The following is an 18,530-nucleotide window of genomic DNA, read 5'->3' on the forward strand; positions in this document are numbered from 1 at the left end:
CTTTTGTAGGCTTGTTTTGATCCACCTCTTGAAGTGGTTCCGACAAGGAACCCAATCACGTGCAACAAAAGGGCAGCTGACCCAGTCCATCCTGACCTTGCTGGTTTGTTGGTGAAATACAAGAATCTTTTAGCTGAGGTATATGGATTACCTGAAAATAAAACACCACGGGAAATTATATCCTCTGTAGGGAGAGAAACATTCTGATAAAAGCCTCAAAGTATTATCTGAACTCAATTTTGCTGTTTTCTCAACATTTGAAGCCTCTTATCACCGAGGAACACTAATGTAGACCCAAATCTGTCTTTTGCCAGAGAAGTCCCTTTGAAGATGGTATAATACGTAGTGCCGCTTTTGAGTTACTGCTGAATGCTGTAGTATTAGAACATTGCTTAGGAACTGCCATGCTCAAAACGTATATAATAATGATAGTTACATGTATTAAGCATTTTTCAATGGAAAGGGTGAGTTTCCACTTTCCAGTATAGCACCAAATGGCAAATACCCACTGCTCTTATTAAATACTTAATGAAACATCTGAGTAATATCAACAGATGAAAAAGAAACCACATTTGTAGGAAATGCCTTGACTTTTCTCTTGACACCCTGTGATGAACTAGAGAGTGCCTATAGGAATTCTTTAGTTGAACTCAAGTACCCTAAAATATTTGTTGCAAGAGATAGGTAACTAAGTTTGGAATCCCAAAGGCCATTGTCATTGTTAAAGGTAACATGATGTGGCTGCTTATGTCTGTATTGCCTCTATGGTACCTTTAAGTAAAATGTTCTAAATGCTTTTATTGGGACATTGACTAGCCTTTTGAATGAATAGCTGTCTGTGGTGTCTGTACTTTGCTTGGGCTACCATAATAAAGTGCCACGGACTGGGTGGCTTAAATAACAGAAATTTATTTTTTCACAGTTCTGGAGGCTAGAAGTCCAACATAAGGTGTCAGCAGGGCTAGTTTCTTCTTTTTAATGTTTTCCCCAGCTTTATTGCCATATAACTGACATAACATTGTGTAAATTTAAGATGTACAATGTGGTGATTTGATATACACATGTATTGCAAAAGAGTACCACACTAAGGTTGGTTAATACATCCATCACCTCACATAATTACTTTTTTTTTTTTTCATGATGAGACAGTTGGATTCTTCTGAGGCCTATCTCCTTGGCTTGTAGATGGCCATCTGTTCTCTGTGTCTTCGCTTGGTCAGTGTGTCCAAATTTCTTCCTCTCATTAAGAACATCAGTCATGTTGAATTAGGGCTCACCCTAAAGATCTCATTTTAACATAGTTACTTCTTTAAACACCCTATCCTCAAATACAGTCACATTCTGGGGTACCAGGGGTTAGGACTTCAACATATGAATTTTGAAGGGACACACTCAGCCCATAAGAGTGGCTTTATTCCTTGAGACCTCTTTTCTGCTCAGGACCTCATTAAAGTTCTTTTCTGCTATCTTATCTATCAATAGCCTGACTCCAGGTTTCATGTAGATAGATAGATAATTTCTTTCAATTTTTATGCTAACATTGTCCCTCTTTTAGCATAGAGAGGTGAATAGAAATTAAATTTAAACATAATTTACATAGATACAATAAATCTTATGACACTTTGGAGACATTTCTTTTTTTTTTTTTTTTTTTTTTTTTTTTTTTTTTTTGTGGTACATGGCCCTCTCATTGTCGTGGCCTCTCTCGTTGCGGAGCACAGGCTCCGGACGCGCAGGCTCAGCGGCCATGGCTCACGGGCCCAGCCGCTCCGCAGCGTGTGGGATCTTCCCGGACCGGGACACAAACCCGTGTCCCCTGCATCGGCAGGCGGACTCCCAACCACTGCGCCACCAGGGAAGCCTGGAGACATTTCTTAATTTGTTTTTTATTTCAGGAAAAAAAATGTGATGCAAATCCCTGAAAATTGTAGCAGTATTACTATGGGTAGCGTTGTTCTTCTCCACAGAATAACTTACTACTAATACGTCTGAAGTTTGGGATTTTTGATAATTTGGATTTGGATTCAGTTAGGGTTTATGTCTACACCTAATTCATGAAAAACCTTTTAAACCAAATTGTCAAAAAAAGACAGGTTTTAAACCTTGTTTAAAGAAAATATGTAAGCTATTTTCAAGAATTTCCAAGTACTTTTTAAAAGCAATTTTCTACATGTACATAAAGCATTTGGTACCTATACATATTTTTCATCTATTTGTCAAAACAGATATCTAAAAGGCTCTACAAGGTCTCATTTTGACTTGATTTTAGATACTATATACGTTAAAAAGTATTCCATAGCTCATATTGGCATTTTCTGAATTTAATAAAAATTAGTGACAGTTTAACTGTGTCAAACTTATTTAAAAAAAAAAAGTCTAGTGATTTCAGTAGAGTACCTTCAGCATGAGTCATCTTTCCCTTTTCCAATTACCTATTATTTAATCCTACAGGAACACAGTTGTTTTGAGACAGTTTTTCTCTCACTGCATACATTTAAATCTTTTGTTATAATTAACTTTATCTCTTTGTGGGACATACAAAAGTAATTATCATGTGTTTCTGTCCAATAATGGAGAAACAGGTGCAAGAGAGCTATATTTAGGAAAATCCAGGTATAGAAGGGTTAAATATTAAAGTATTCAGTTGGTGATTGTGTTGTGTAGTTTAGGCAATATGATATTGAGCTAAAACTCTTGCATAGTGCTAGGTGGGCTACTGTAGTAGTAAAAGTTACAGGGAATTCCCTGGTGGTCCAGTGGTTAGGACTTGGCACTTCCACTGAAAGGGGCCCGGGTTCGATCCCTGGTTGGGGAACTAAGATCCCACAAGCCATGTGGCACGGCCAAGAAAAAATTAAAAAAAAAAAAAAAGTTAAACAACTTATAAAAAAATTACTGATAATATGTATAATAAGGCCTAGTGTCTTAAATTGAAGATAAATTTAATGTGTTTTGCCAGTATTTTTAATTTGATTTTCATGGAAACTTTTATTTGTGAGGGCAATATGACAGTGTTTTTTGCAGATAAGATGTTTTCTTCCCTTGGTGTAGTAAAAAGGCAAATAGTAGAAAGCTGGTAGATGCAGCCAGCTCTGGCAGGGCGAATGGAGGCAATATAAATTTTGCAGCTAAAGAAAAACATATGAGAACTAGTTATTATTAATTTTAATTGAAATTTTTATTGAGGTAATTTTAGATTCATTTGCAGTTTTAAGAAATAATACAGAGAGATCCACTGTAAATTTTGCAAAGTTTCTCCCAAATTTTGCAAAACTATGGTATAATGTAACAGCCTAAATATTGACATTGATACAATACAATCCACCAATATTATTCAGGTTCCCCCAGTTTTACTTGTACTCATTTGTGTGTTTGTGTGTATCAAGTTCAAAACAGTCAATCAAAATACTGAACAATTAGTTTTAACAGCACAAAGATCCTTCCCATTGCCATTTGATATCTGCCCACACCCACTTTCTTCCCATCCCCAACTCCTGGCAACCACTAATCTCTTCTCCATTTCTAAAATGTTGTCATTTCAAAAATGTTATATACTGAAAAAAAAAAGTCATATACTCAAAAAGCTAAACATAGAGTTATCATATGACCCAACAATCCCACTGCTGGGTAGATAGACAAGAGAATTAGAAATATATTCACATAAAAACTTGTAAATGAATGTTCACTGTAGCATTTTTCATAAAGCCAAAAAGTGGACACAACCCAAATATCCATCAGCTGATGAGTAGATATGCAATATGTGGTATATCCATATAGTAGAATATTATTTAGCCACAAAAAGGAATGAAGTCCTGATTCATGCTCCAACATGGATGAAACTTGAAAACATTATGCTAAATGAAAAGAAGCCAGTCACAAGAGGCAACATATTGTATAATTCCATTTATATAAAATGTACAGAATAGGCAAATCCATAGAAACAGAGATTCGTGGTTGCCAGGAGCTAGGAGGAGGGGGGAATGGGGAGTGACTACTAACAGGTATGGGGGTTCTTTAGGGGATAATGAAAATGTTCTGGAATTAGATCATGGTGATGGTTGCACAACTGCAAATATACTAAAAACTGGTACACTTTAAAGGGTGAATTTTATGGTATGTGGATTATATCTCAATTTAAAAAGTAAAAAATTGTTCAATATGGCTGCACAAGTCTATGAACATACTAAAAACCACTCAACTGTATACTTTAAATGGATGAATCCATGAATTATATCCTAATAAAGCTGTTTTTAAAATGTTATACAAAAGAATCATGCATATGTTACCGTTTGAGATTGGCTTTTTCGTTCAGCATAATTTCCTGGAGATTTGTTCAAGCTGTTGTATCATAGTCTGGTCCTTTTTATTGCTGAGATTGTGGTATGTATGTACCACAGTTTGTTTAACCATTCACTTGTTGACTTGTTGGTTTTTTAGCTATCACAAATAGAATTGCTATGAACATGCATATACAGGTTTTTGTGTGAACATAATTTTTCATTTCTCTGGGATAAGTGCCCCAAAATACAATAGCTGGATCATATGGTATTTGCATATTTAGTTTTAAAAGCAACTGCCAAACTATTTTCCAGAGTAGCTGGACCATTTTATCTTCCTACCAGCAACATATGAGTGATCTGGTTTCTCTGCATCCTCACCAGCATTTGGTGTTGTCATTATTTTGTATTTTAGATATTTTAATATATGTATAGTGGAATCAAATTGTGGCTTTAATTTGCATATCCTTAATGGCTGGTGATGTTGAACTTATTTTTTAAAACTATTTATTTATTTATTTATTTAGGCTGGGCCGGGTCTTAGCTGCAACACATGGGATCTTTGTTTTTAGTTGCTTCATGAGGACTTCTTAGTTGCAGCATGCATGTGGGATCTAGTTCCCCAACCAGGGATCGAAACCAGGCCCCCTGCATTGGGAGCACAGAGTCTTACCCACTCGACCACCAGGGAAGTCCCTGAACCTATTTTTATGTGCTTATTTGCCATCCACATATCCTTTCTAGTAAAGTTTCTGTTCAAGTCTTTTGCCCATTTTTTAATCAGATTGTTTTCTGAGAGTTTAGAGTCCTTTATATATTCTAGACATAAGTCCTTTGTTGACAGTTTCTATCAACAAGCTGTATCTGAGTTCGAGCGTTACCTAAATTTAGCTAAGTTCTGAATATATTTCTGGTTCATGATGTCCAAATCCAACATCAAACTATTCAAAAATTTGGATTCTTTAATATAAAGGATAACAGCCATACCTCTTTTACTGTGTTTCACTTTATTGCACTTCGCTGATATTGTGTTTTTCACAAATTGAAGGTCTGTGGCAGCCCTGCTTTGAGAAAGTCTATTGGCACTATTTTTCCAACAGCATCTGCTCACTTCATGCCTCTGTGTCACATTTTGGTAGCTTTCACAATATTTCAGACTTTTTCATTATTATATTTGTTGTGGTGATCTTTGATGTTACTAATGTAATTGTTTTGGGACCACAAACTGTGCCCATATAAGGTAGCGAGCTTAATTGATAAATGTTGTGAGTTCTGACTACTCCACCTACTGCCATTCCCCATCTCTCTCCCTCTCCTCAGGCCTCCCTATTCCCTGAGACACAACAATATTAAAATTAGGCCAATTTATAACTCGACAATGACGTCTAAGTGTTAAAGTGGAAGAATGAGTTGCACATCTCTTGCTTTAAATCAAAAACTAGGAATGATTAAGCTTAGTGAGGAAGGCATATCAAAAGCTGAGAGAGGCTGAAAGCTAGGCCTTTTGCCCCAAACTGTTAGCCAAGTTGTGAAAGCAAAGGAAAAGTTCTTGAAAGAAATTAAAAGTGCTACTCCAGTGAACACACGAGTGATAAGAAAGTGGAACAGCCTTATTGCTGATATGGAGAAAAGTTCTTATGATCTGGATAGAGATCAAACCAGCCACAGCATTCTCTTAAGCCAAAGCCTAACCCAGAGCAAAGCCCTAACTCTCTTCAATTCTAGGAAGGCTGAGAGAGGTGAGGAAGCTGCAGAAAAAAGTTTGAGGCTAGCAGAGGTTGGGTCATGAGGTTTGAGGAAAAAGCTGTTTCCATAACATAAAAGGTAAAGCAGCAAATGCTGATGTAGAGGCTGCAGCAAGTTATCCAGAAGAACTAGCTAAGATCAAGATGAAGGTGGCCACACTAACCAACAAGTTTTCAGTGCTGTGGCCTATTGGAAGAAGATGCCATCTAGGACTTTCATAGCTAGAAAGAAGTCCATGCCTGGCTTCAGAGCTTCCAAGGACAGGCTGACTCTCATGTTAGAGGCTAATGCAGCTGGTGACTTTCAGCTGAAGCCAGTGATCATTTACCATTTCCAAGTCCTAGAGCCCTTGAGAATTATGCTAAATCTATTTTGCCTGTGCTCTGTAACTTGAACAACAAAGCCTGGATGACAGCCCATTTGTTTACAACATGGTTTACTGAGTATTTTAAACTTGCTGTTGAGGCCTACTGCTCAGAAAAAAAGAGTTCTTTCAAAATATTTCTGCTTTTGGTCACCTAAGAGCTCTGATGGAGATATACAGTGAGGTTAATGTTATTTTCATGCCTGCTAATACAACATCCATTCTTCAGCCCATGGATCAGGTAGTAATTTCAACATTTTAAAAAAAGATTTTATTTATTTATTTATTTAGCCTGCTCCAGGTCTTAGTTGCAACACACGGGATCTTTTAGTTGCAGCATGTGGACTTCTTAGTTGCATCATGTCAACTCTTGGTTGCGGCATGCATGCGGGATCTAGTTCCCCAACCAGGGATAGAACCTGGGTCCCCCACGTTGGGAGTGCGGAGTCTTACCTACTGGACTACAAGGGAAGTCCCTAATTTTTACTTTCAAGTCTTATTATTTATGAAATACATTTCATAAGGCTATTGTTGCCATAGTGATTGCTCTGATGCATCTAGGCAAAGGAAATTGAAAAACTTTGGGAAAGGATTCATCATTCTAGATGACATTAAGAACATTTGTAATTCATGGAAAGAGTTCAAAATATCAACATTAACAGAAACTTGTAAGAAGTTGATTCTAACCCTCATGGATGGTTTTGAGGGGTTCAAGACTTCAGTGGAGGAAGTCCCTGCAGATGTGGTAGAAATAGCAAGAGAACAAGAATTAGAAGTGGAGCCTAAAGATGTGACTGAATTGCTGCTATCTCATGGTAAAACTTGAACAGATGAGGAGTTGCTTCTTATGGTTGAGCAAATAAAGTGGTTTCTTGAGATAGAATCTACTCCTGGTGAAGATGCTATGAAGATTGTTGAAAGGACAGAAAAGGATTTAGAATATGACATAAACTTAGTTGATAAAGCAGGGACAGGGTTTGAGAGGATTTACTCCAATTTTTAAAAAGATTTCTGTGGGTAAAACTCTTTCAAAAAGTATTACATGCTGAGAGAAATTGTTTGTGAAAGGAAGAGTCAATTGATGCGGCAAACTTCATTGTTGTCTTATTTTAGGAAATTGCCTCAGCCATCCTAACCTTCAGCAACCACCACCTGCTTAAGTCAGCAGCCATCAGCATGGAGGCAATTTCAATTGCCTCCATCAGCAAAAAGATTATTACTCACTGAAGGCTTAGATGATGGTTAGCATTTTTTAGCAATGAAGTATTTTTAAATTATGGTACGTACATTGCTTTTTTAGACACAATGCTATTGCACATTTTATAGTATAGTGTAAACATAACTTTTATATGCACTGGGCAACCAAAAAATTCATGTGGTTCGCTTTATTGTGATATTTGCTTTATTGCAGTGGTCTGCAGTATCTCTGAAGTATGCCTGTAATGCAAGAGTGGTGGTTTTTTTTTCTTTTGTTTTTTTGGGGGGTTTTTTGTAATTCATAAAGTCATGACTTTTTAATCACGATAAAATATTGCTCGATGCCAGTTTTTCATTATATAAACTGTAATTTTTTTGGACTTTCCTAAATATTCCACTACATGTGTCAGACTATTTTTAAAAAATTTTTATTGGAGTATAGTTGATTTACAATGTTGTGTTAGTTTCAGGTGTACAACAAAGTGCATCAGTTATACATATACACATATCCATTCTTTTTTAGATTCTTTTCCCATATAGGTCATTATGGAGTATTGAGTAGAGTTCCCTGTGCTATACAGCAGGGCCTTATTAGTTAACTATTTTATATATAGCAGTGTGTATATGTCAATCCCAATCTCCCAGTTTATTCCTCTCCCCCTTACCCCCTGGTAATTGTAAATTTGTTTTCTACATCTGCAACTCTATTTCTGTTTTGTAGATAAGTTCATTTGTACCCTTTTCCAAGATTCCACCTATATGCATTATCATATGATATTTGTCTTTCTCAAGGAGTGTTTTTAAATCTTAGAGTTTGCAAATCACTGTTTATCTGGAGGAAGTAAAAACTAGAACTGTCAAGTCCTCTGGAAGACTAATTGACAAAGTTTGGTCATTAAAAGGAAAATTAAACTAGATCTAGAATCAATGTTGTGTGAGTCTGAGACTCATGCTACCTTAAGTATTTTTCAAGAAACCTGTTACCTAACATTATCTTAAAAATACCCTAACAATAAGATAACTAAAAATAAGATCTTAAAACATAGTTCTTATATCCTAGTACAGGGAAATGGGACCACTGCATTAAACAACTCCAGGGGACATTCATTATTTACATGGTATTGCTGAACCACTGCAGTTCAGAGAACCCCCTGACTTACTGGTTAAAATAATGAAGATAATGCTGACCGACTTGAGCAATTATTGTGATTACCAGAAATTGGGATCATTTGATAGGAATCAAGTTTCAGCTCAGCATTTGTTGAGGTTCTGCCATGTGAAAATTACTAAAATAAGGCACTTGGGAGGTGAGGATATAAAAATAAATTAACCATGATTCTCATCCACAAAAAAATTAGAAAGTGGGGAGATAAGCGTATACAATGAAAGGAAATACCATGTAAACTCTGAACATAGGCTTCTCGGAGGTAGGGGCAGTTAAGGTGAAACTTGAAGGGCATAGACGTTGAAGATAGGGGTGTAGGAGGACTTCTCTGGTGGTCCAGTGGTTGAGACTCTGCGCTTCCACTTCAGGGGGCATAGTTTCGATCCCCGGTTGGGGAACTAGGATCCCACATGCGGTGCGACATGGCCAACAAAAAATAAAATAAATAACTGAAGATAGGGGTGTAGAACTGTAAAAGTAGGTTGGAGTCAATGAAGTAGCCAGAATAACATGCTATAATGAGTTTGAAGTTGATGGGGAATCATCACAGTGTTTTGTTATTTTATTAAAAATTAATTATTTTATTTTATTTTATTTTGACTGCACTGGGTCTTTGTTGTTGCACGCGGGCTTTTCTCTAGTTGCAGCAAGCAGGGGCCACTCTTCGTTGCGGTGCGCGGGCTTATTGCTGTGGCTTCTCTTGTTGTGGAGCACGGGCTCCAGGCGCGCAGGCTGAAGCAGTTGTGACACGCGGGCTAGTAGTTGTGGTGCATGGGCCTAGTTGCTCTGCAGCAAGTGGGATCCTCCAGGGCCGGGGATCGAACCCATGTCCCCTGCAGGCAGATTCTTAACCACTGTGCCACCAGCAAAGTCCCCAACACAGGGTTTTGAGGAGAAGTGATATTATACGATCTGAAACAGCTAAGGGCAGAATAGATATTCTTTGCTTGTGTTCTTGGAACATTCTGTTCATACCACTGTTTTTGCACCTGTTATGGTCTATTCTAGTTGTTTCCAAATTGGTCTCCTAGTGAGCTGGGAAATTTTTGAGAGTTCTTAATCTTCTCAGGATCCCCAGAGCCTAGCACATGCCTGGAACACAGAAGACACTAAAGCCTTGTTTGTTGAATAAAAAATGGCTCAGAGGGTTGCTAGATTGGAGGTGGGAAGACCAAGTATGATGTCTTAAAACAAACAGTGCATGAGATAGACAATGAAGCCCTGAAACAAGACAAAGACAAATGGGAAGAAAGGGGTAGATATGAAAGACATATTAGAAGTACAATGAACAGACTAAATGACTTGAAGGGGAGAGTTAAAAACAAAAGGGTGAGTAAAAAATGACTCTGATCTAATTAACATGTTTTTAAATGAATGAATTTACATATAAATGAATTTTTAACTTTTTTTTTTTTTTTTCCACACTGCACTGTTTGCGGGATCTCAGTTCTCTGACCAGGGATTGAACCCAGGCCACAGGAGTGAAAGCTCAGAATCCTAACCACTAGGCCACCAGGGGGCTCCCACTTTCCATTTTTTAAACATTTGATCTTGCTATTAAGGGGTATTTTCTAAATAGATTTTTCATAGAATATTTAACCCATTATTTTAAGTAAATTAATTTATGATTAAATAAATAGGTCTTAAGACAGGATCTGATTTGTAATACATAGACTCAGAGGTGAAGCAAATCACATATTTTGATAATAAATAGAAGCTGACAAATGAATGAAGAGTGGAAGTGCTCAAGAAATGCCATAAAAGAATAATTCCTTTACACAAGGAGTAAAAGTTTCACTTGTGTGAAAAGTAAGAAGGGGGTAAAAAATCTGATCCTAGAGTTTGGTACAAGGTAAAAAGATTTAAAACATTTCATTATCAACCAGTGACTCTGAGTTCTCTTAACTAGTGACTTCACTCTTTTTCTCTAGGGAGAATTTGCTAAATTTATTTCACTAATGATTCGATTCTCTTCTAAGAAGTTTTAGTTTAATCTATAATTTTTTAAGGACTCCTGTCCTTACTACTTTATACTGCAAAACCGATTTCTCTTTAGAATTTTGCCAGAATATCCTAAAAACCCAAATTTAGACTATAAGCCATTTCCATTTCCTCTATGGTAGGAAGGTTATATTTATTCTATGAGGATTGCTCAAGGATCAAAACTATAGAACAGCTTTTAATATGCATATTTTGGGGGAAATGGAACAACATTTTATAAAGAAGATTGGTCATGTGCTGGAAATGGCATTAAAAAGCAATCTAAATGATGAAGTCAGTGCAACCCTGGAGGCTATGGTGCTGACCATGAAGAGTTTATTGAATTTTGAAGATTCTTCTTCATGCTGAGAAGCTTTATCTGGCTTCTAAATTGTAAAATTCATTTTAAAAAATTTACCTCTTTTATGGTCATTTAAAGGAAAACAAAACACAACATAGGATTTGTCACATCCAGTTTTGCATTGTTCTTTGATACCGGCACTAATGGAAAGAAAATCAGGGAGGGAGATAAAAAGGAGACATGGTTTCACGAAAGCCAAGGATTAGTCATGGAGTCACTGCAGAAAAAAGAAACCACTCTGACTTTTACAAAAAAATTATTTAATACAGATAATTACATGTATACAAAATGATTGGAAAGTCTTTGTGTGGGAGCTGGGACCAGTGCTGGATGAATGTGTTCAAAGACACACCACTGTAGATGAGATCCGAAGGTCCAGAAGTTGCTGCTACTGCCATTGAGCGTTTCTTGCACAGCCACAGCTGCCTCTCAACTTCCGCAAAACTGGTAAATAGGTAATGGAATGGTGTTTCTGTCCACTCTCCAAGGAGAATGTTTTTTCTCCTTGAACTTGCTTACCAGCAGAAATAGCAGTGTGAAGATGGTCTTTTCTCCTTTAATTTAAATTTAATGAGAATGCATCTCTCTTTGGTGCAGCTCAGTTTACATAAAGCATGGGTCTCAAAATGTAGTTCTCCAGATCAGCAACATTAACATCACCTGGAAACTTGGTAAAAATATAAATTCTTAGTCCCAGGCCAAACTAGAAACTCTGGGGGTAGGTCTAGCAATCTGCTTTTAAAGAAGACTTCCAGGTCACTCTGAAGCAGGCTAAATTTTGAGAACCATTGGCCTAGAGAATCCCAGCCTCCAAAAACGAGTCTGGAAAATAACAGTTTTATTTCTAGTTCTATGGAACAAGAAGACATCGGGAACGGGAATGGATACCAAGTGCCAATGACTGTACCCAGCAAAAGAGCATGGCCAATAGTGTCAAAAGCTTCAGTGACATGTGGAATATGATGACAACTGAAAAGAAGTGTTGAATCTGACACAAGAGAAGAGTTTCCATGGTGAGGCATAAGGGATGAGAGATGGAATGATATAAAAATTGATTTATAGTAGATAAAGAATGAGCACAGAGGGTTCTTACCATCAGTGTGGCTGGGCAATGACGAGGAGAAATGGGTTTTAGCTTGAGCTCAAATCTTTCACTTCATCTTCACGACCTTGTTTGAGTACTACCCTGTTCCATTTCAGATACTTTAGTTGCTTCTGCAGCTAATTAGCAAAGTTTGTGGAGTGCTTTTCTGGATGACTTAATTTCAAGTTCCAAGGGAGCACAAACTGCAAATTTATTTTTATTTTTATTTTTTTGCGGTATGCGGGCCTCTCACTGTTGTAGCCTCTCCCGTTGCGGAGCACAGGCTCCGGACGCGCAGGCTCAGCGGCCATGGCTCACGGGACCAGCCGCTCCGCGGCATGTGGGATCTTCCCGGACCGGGACACGAACCCTCGTCCCCTGCATCGGCAGGCGGACTCTCAACCACTGCGCCACCAGGGAAGCCCTACAAACTGCAATTTAGTGTACATCTGCAATTTAGCATATGCTTATAATTTAGTATATAGTTATATTCTAATATGTGCCAGACACTATGCTAGGCCCTTGATATATGTTATTTTTATTTCTTACAACCAGGATGTAAGGCGGGTAAGAAAATTTAACTTATTTGTCTTGGTCACAGTCTGTCTTGTTCCTCCAGATTTTGAGGTCTTTCCACTCTTCCATATTTTCTTTCTCTGTAAAATTACTGGCTTCACAGGGGTGTGTTTTTTAAATAGCAGTATGATTAGAAAATACATAAAGGTATGTTTTGAGAACATATAAAGTTTATTTCATTGTTTGAATTCCACAGAATGTTTTAGACACTGACTTATACACATACTGTATTAAAAATTTAGTTTCAAATGCTTGATCTTCGTACCTCCTTTGCTCCTGGGAATTATAGCATCTCTAATTAATGTAATTTTATTCAGTAACAGAGTATTCCTGAACTTTTTTCTGGTTATAAAGCATATGCTGTTTTACAAAGTCAAATGAAAGCATTTCCTCTAAAATCAGGAACAAGACAAGGGTGCCCACTCTTGCCACTATTATTCAACATAGTTTTGGAAGTCCTAGCCACAGCAATCAGAGAAAAAGAAATAAAAGGAACCCAAACTGGCAAAGAAGAAGTGAAACTGAAACTGTTTACAGATGACATGATACTATACATAAAAAATCCTAAAGATGCCACCAGAAAACTACTAGAGCTCAACAATGAATTTAGTAAAGTTGCAGGATACAAAGTTAATACACAGAAATCTCTTGCATTCCTATACACTAACAAAGAAAGATCAGAAGGAGAAATTAAGGAAACAATCCCATTTACCATTGCAACAAAAGGAAAAAAATACCTAGGAATAAGCCTAAGGAGGCAGAAGACCTGTACGCAGAAAACTATGAGACACTGATGAAAGAAATCAAAGATGACACAAACAGATAGAGAGATATGTCATGTTCTTGGATTGGAAGAATCAGTATTGTAAAAATGACTATACTACCCAAAGCAATCTACAGGTTCAGTGCAATCCCTATCAAATTACCAATGACATTTTTGACAACACTAGAACAAAAATTTTACAATTTGTTTGAAAACACAGAAGACCTCAAATAGCAAAAGCAATCTTGAGGGGAAAAAAAACGGAGCTGGAGGAATCAGCCTTCGTGACTTTATACCACAAGGCTACAGTAATCAAGACAGTATGGTACTGGCACAAAAACAGAAATACAGATAAATGGAACAAGATAGAAAGCCCAGAGATAAACCCACGGACCTATGGTCAACTAATCTATGACAAAGGAGGCCAAAATATACAATGGAGCAAAGACAGCCTCTTCAATAGTGGTGCTGGGAAAACTGGACAGCTACATGTAAAAGAATGAAATTAGAACACTCCCTAACACCATACACAAAAATAAACCCAAAATGGATTAGAGACCTAAATGTAAGCCCAGACACTATAAAACTCTTAGAGGAAAACATAGGCAGAACACTCTAGCCACCTCCTAGAGTAATGAGAATAAAAACAGAACTAAACAAATAGGACCTAATTAAACTTAAAAGCTTTTGCACAGCAAAGGAAACCATAAACAAGATGAAAAGACAACCCTCATCTTGGGAAAAAATGTTTGCAAACGAAGTAACTGACAAAGGATTAATCTACAAAATATACAAACAGCTCATGCAGCTCAATATCAAAAAAGCAAACAACCCAATCAAAAAATAAGCAGAAGACCTAAATAGACATTTGTCCGAAGAAGATATACAGGTGGCCAACAAACACATGAAAAAATGCTCAACATCGCTAATTATTAGAGAAATGCAAATCAAAATGCACATCAAAACTACAATGAGATATCACCTCACACCGGTCAGAATGGCCATCATCAAAAAATCTACAAACAATAAATGCTGGAGATGGTGTGGAAAAAAGGGAACCCTCTTGCACTGTTGGTGGGAATGTAAATTGATACAGCCACTATGGAGAACAGTATGGAGGTTCCTTAAAAAAACTAAAAGTAGAACTACCCTGTGACCAAGCAATCCCACTACTGGGCATATACCCAGAGAAAATCATAATTCAAAAAGACACATGCAGGCTTCCCTGGTGGCGAAGTGGTTAAGAATCCGCCTGCCAGTGCTGGGGACACGGGTTCGAGCCCTGTTCTGGGAAGATGCCACATGCTGTGGAGCAACTAAGCCTGTGCGCCACAACTACTGAGCCTGTGCTCCTAGAACCCATGCTCCGCAACAAGAAAAGCCACTGCAACGAAAAGCCCTCACACCGCAAAGAAGAATAGCCCCCATTCGCCACAACTAGATAAAAAGCCCACGTGCAGCAACGAAGACCCAACACAGCCAAAAATAAATTAATAAATTTATATTAAGAAAAAAAAGACACATGCACCCCAATGTTCATTGCAGCACTACTTACAATAGCCAGAACATGGAAACAATCTAAATGTCCATCAACAGAGGAATGGATAGGAACCAAGTGGTATAAACATAGGCTGCTCTTTAGAAGAGAGGCCTGTGACCACATTCCCTTTTACAGCCCATCATAAAAAAAAACGTCCACGGCCAAAGCATCAAGTATTTCTTTTCTGCTAGAAATTATAAAATTCATTATTTGTCTAATTTACTTTTATAACAAGATTTAAACAAAGTTAATGTTGATGAGAATAAAATCACTTATTCCAAACCCTATGTGTCAATTTGACATGATTTTTAAAATGTATTTAACATTGGAATCACTGTTAGGAGATTCAGAAGTCTTCATTTTATTGTATAATAATGTATAATTTAAATACTCATAATGATCCCACTACTGGGCATATACCCTGAGAAAACCATAATTCAAAAAGAGTCATGTACCAAAATGTTCATTGCATCTCCATTTACAAAAGTCAGGACATGGAAGCAACTTAAGTGTCCATCAACAGATGAATGGACAAAGAAGATGTGGCACATATATACAATGAAATATTACTCAGCCATAAAAAGAAATGAAATTGAGTTATTTGTAGTGAGGTGGATGGACCTAGAGTCTGTCACACAGAGTGAAGAAAGTCAGAAAGAGAAAAACAAATACTGTACGCTAACACATGTATATGGAATCTAAAAAAAAAAAAATGGTCATGAAGAACCTAGGGGCAAGACGGGGATAAAGACGCAGACCTACTAGAGAATGGACTTGAGGCTACGGGGAAGGGGAAGGGTAAGCTGTGACAAAGTGAGAGAGTGGCATGGCCATATATACACTACCAAACGTATAATAGTTGGCTAGTGGGAAGCAGCCACATAGCACAGGGAGATCAGCTCAGTGGTTTGTGACCACCTAGAGGGGTGGGATAGGGAAGGTGGGAGGGAGGGAGACGCAAGAGGGAAGAGATATGGGGACATATGTATATGAATAACTGATTCATTTTATTATAAAGCAGAAACTAACACACACACACAAATATCATAATGATTTAAAATCATGAAGTTTCTAAAACCAAATTTATAAATGATTTTAAAATAACACTTTCTCTTTCTCATTAGCTAAGAAATCCTCGAAACAAACTTTTCATAAAAGAAACTTCATTGCAAGAGATGAAGAATGAGCTAGAAAGTTACAAAGAAAATAATGTGCAACAGTCTTTCCAGATAATGTCCCTGAAAGATGATATCAAGGACCTAGAAGAACTTATTGCTTCTCTAACCCGAATTAAATCTTTGAAAAACACCAATATTCAGAGTCTTGAAAGAGGCAACTGGGATCTAACTAGAAGAATTATAGAACTAGAAAACCTTCTAAGGTAGGGAATTTTCTAGTTTGTTTTCAAAAATCATTTGTCATAAGCTTGCAAATAGTATATGAACCTCATATCCTGATTGATCACAGAATGTAAATCTAATGGAATTTTACATACAGATGCAAAATTATATTTAAAAAATATTTTTTACTGAGAGATAATTTTCATTTCATTAAAATTCACCCTTTTGCAATATACAATTCAGTAGTTTTTAGTATATTCACAAGGTTGTGCAAGCATCACCACTCTCTCATTTCAGAATGTTTCCTTCAACCCCTAAAGAAACCCCATGTCTGTTAGGAGTTACTTCCCATTCCACTCTCTCCAGTCTCTGGCAATCTACTTTCTTTCTGTGTGGACTTGCCTTTTCTGGACATTTCATATGAATGAAATGATACATACAATATACGGCCTCTGTGTCTGACTTCTTTCATTTAGCGCAATGATTTCAAGATTCATCACTGTTTAGCATGAATCAGTACTTCATTTTTTTATGGCAGAATAATATTCCATCATAAGGATACACCACATTTTATTTATCCATTCATCAATTGATGAACATTGGGTTGTTTCCTTTGCAGGGGACTTTATGAATAAGCTGCTATGAACATTCTTATATGAGCTTTTATATGTATGTTTTATTTCTCTTAGGTATATGCCTTAGGAGTAGAATTGCAGGGTTGTAAAATAACTCTATGTTTAACTTTTTGAGGTTACTTCTGAGCAACTTCCAGGCTGGTTTCCAAAATCATTTAATTTTGATGAAGTTTATCTTTTGTGTGTGTGTGTGTGTGTGTGTGTGTGTGTCTTTGGTGTTATATCAAAGAAACCATTGCCTGCCTAATCCAGTATCACAAAGATTTACACATATGTTTTCTTTTAATAGTTATTGTTTTAGTACTTAAATTTTTGTCTTTGATCCATTTTGACTAATTTAAAAAATTTTTATTTTATTGAAGTATAGTTGATTTACAATGTGTTAATTTTTCTGTACAGCAAATTAAGTTATACATATACATACATTCTTTTTTATATAATTTTCTATTATGGTTTATCACAGGATATTGAATATAGTTCCCTGTGCTATACAGTAGGGCCTTGTTTATCCATTCTATATATAATAGTTTGCATCTGCTAATCAAAAACTCCCAATCCATTCCTCCCCCACACTCCCTTCCCCTTGGCAACCACAAGTCTCTCCTCTATGTCTGTGAATCTGTTTCTGTTTTGTAGATAAGTTCATTTGTACCCTTTTTTTTAGATTCTACATATACGTGATATCATATGGTATTTGACTTTCTCTTTCTGACTTACTTCACTTAATATGATAATCTCTAGGTCCATCCATGTTGCTACAAATGGCATTATTTCATTCTTTTTTTATAGTTTTGTCCAGATATATGCCCAGGAGTGGGATTGCTGGATCATATGGGCAACTCTATTTTTAGTTTTTTGAGGAACCTCCATATTCTTTTTCATAGTGGCTGCACCAATTTACATTCCCACCAACAGTGTAGGAGGGTTCCCTTTTCTCCACACCCTCTCCAGCATTTGTTATTTGTAGACTTTTAAAAAAACTTTTTATTGGAGACAAATATACATGTAATAGTTTTTCATATCTTAAGTGTAAATCCTAATGAATTGTGGACTTTTTAATGATGGCCATTCTGAGCCGTGTGAGATGATACCTCATTGTAGTTTTGATTTGCATTTCTCTAATAATTAGTGATGTTGAGCATATTTTCATGTGCTATTTGGCCATCTATATGTCTTCTTTGGAGAGATGTCTATTTAGATCTTCTGCCCATTTTTTGATTGGATTGTTTGCTTTTTATTGTTGAATTCTGTGAGCTGTTTGTATATTTTGGAAATTAAGCCCTTGTCAGTCGCATCATTTACAAATATTTTCTCCCATTCTGTAGGTTGTCTTTTCATTTTGTTTATGGTTTCCTTTCCTGTAGGAAAGCTTGTATATTTGATCAGTTCCCATTTGTTTATTTTTGCTTTTATTTTTATTGCCATGGGAGACTGACCTAAGAAATCATCCGTACGATTTATGCATTTTGACTAATTTTTCTATAGGTGTGAGTTAGGGGTCC

At 36.8% G+C, this 18,530-nt stretch overlaps 1 protein-coding gene across 1 annotated transcript in view; it reads left to right on the forward strand.

Annotated features, from left to right (window-relative positions):
* LOC131753575 (coiled-coil domain-containing protein 170-like) overlaps window positions 1-18,530 on the forward strand; it is a 53,741-nt gene that overhangs the window by 11,229 nt on the left and 23,982 nt on the right. The window contains 2 exon segments of the mRNA XM_067028346.1: window positions 10-138; window positions 16,178-16,434. Of these exon segments, the coding sequence (XP_066884447.1) occupies window positions 10-138; window positions 16,178-16,434 (386 nt within the window).

The sequence above is a fragment of the Kogia breviceps genome, chromosome 3 (genome assembly GCF_026419965.1).
Source record: "Kogia breviceps isolate mKogBre1 chromosome 3, mKogBre1 haplotype 1, whole genome shotgun sequence".
In the NCBI taxonomy this organism is placed as follows: Eukaryota; Metazoa; Chordata; class Mammalia; order Artiodactyla; family Physeteridae; genus Kogia; species Kogia breviceps.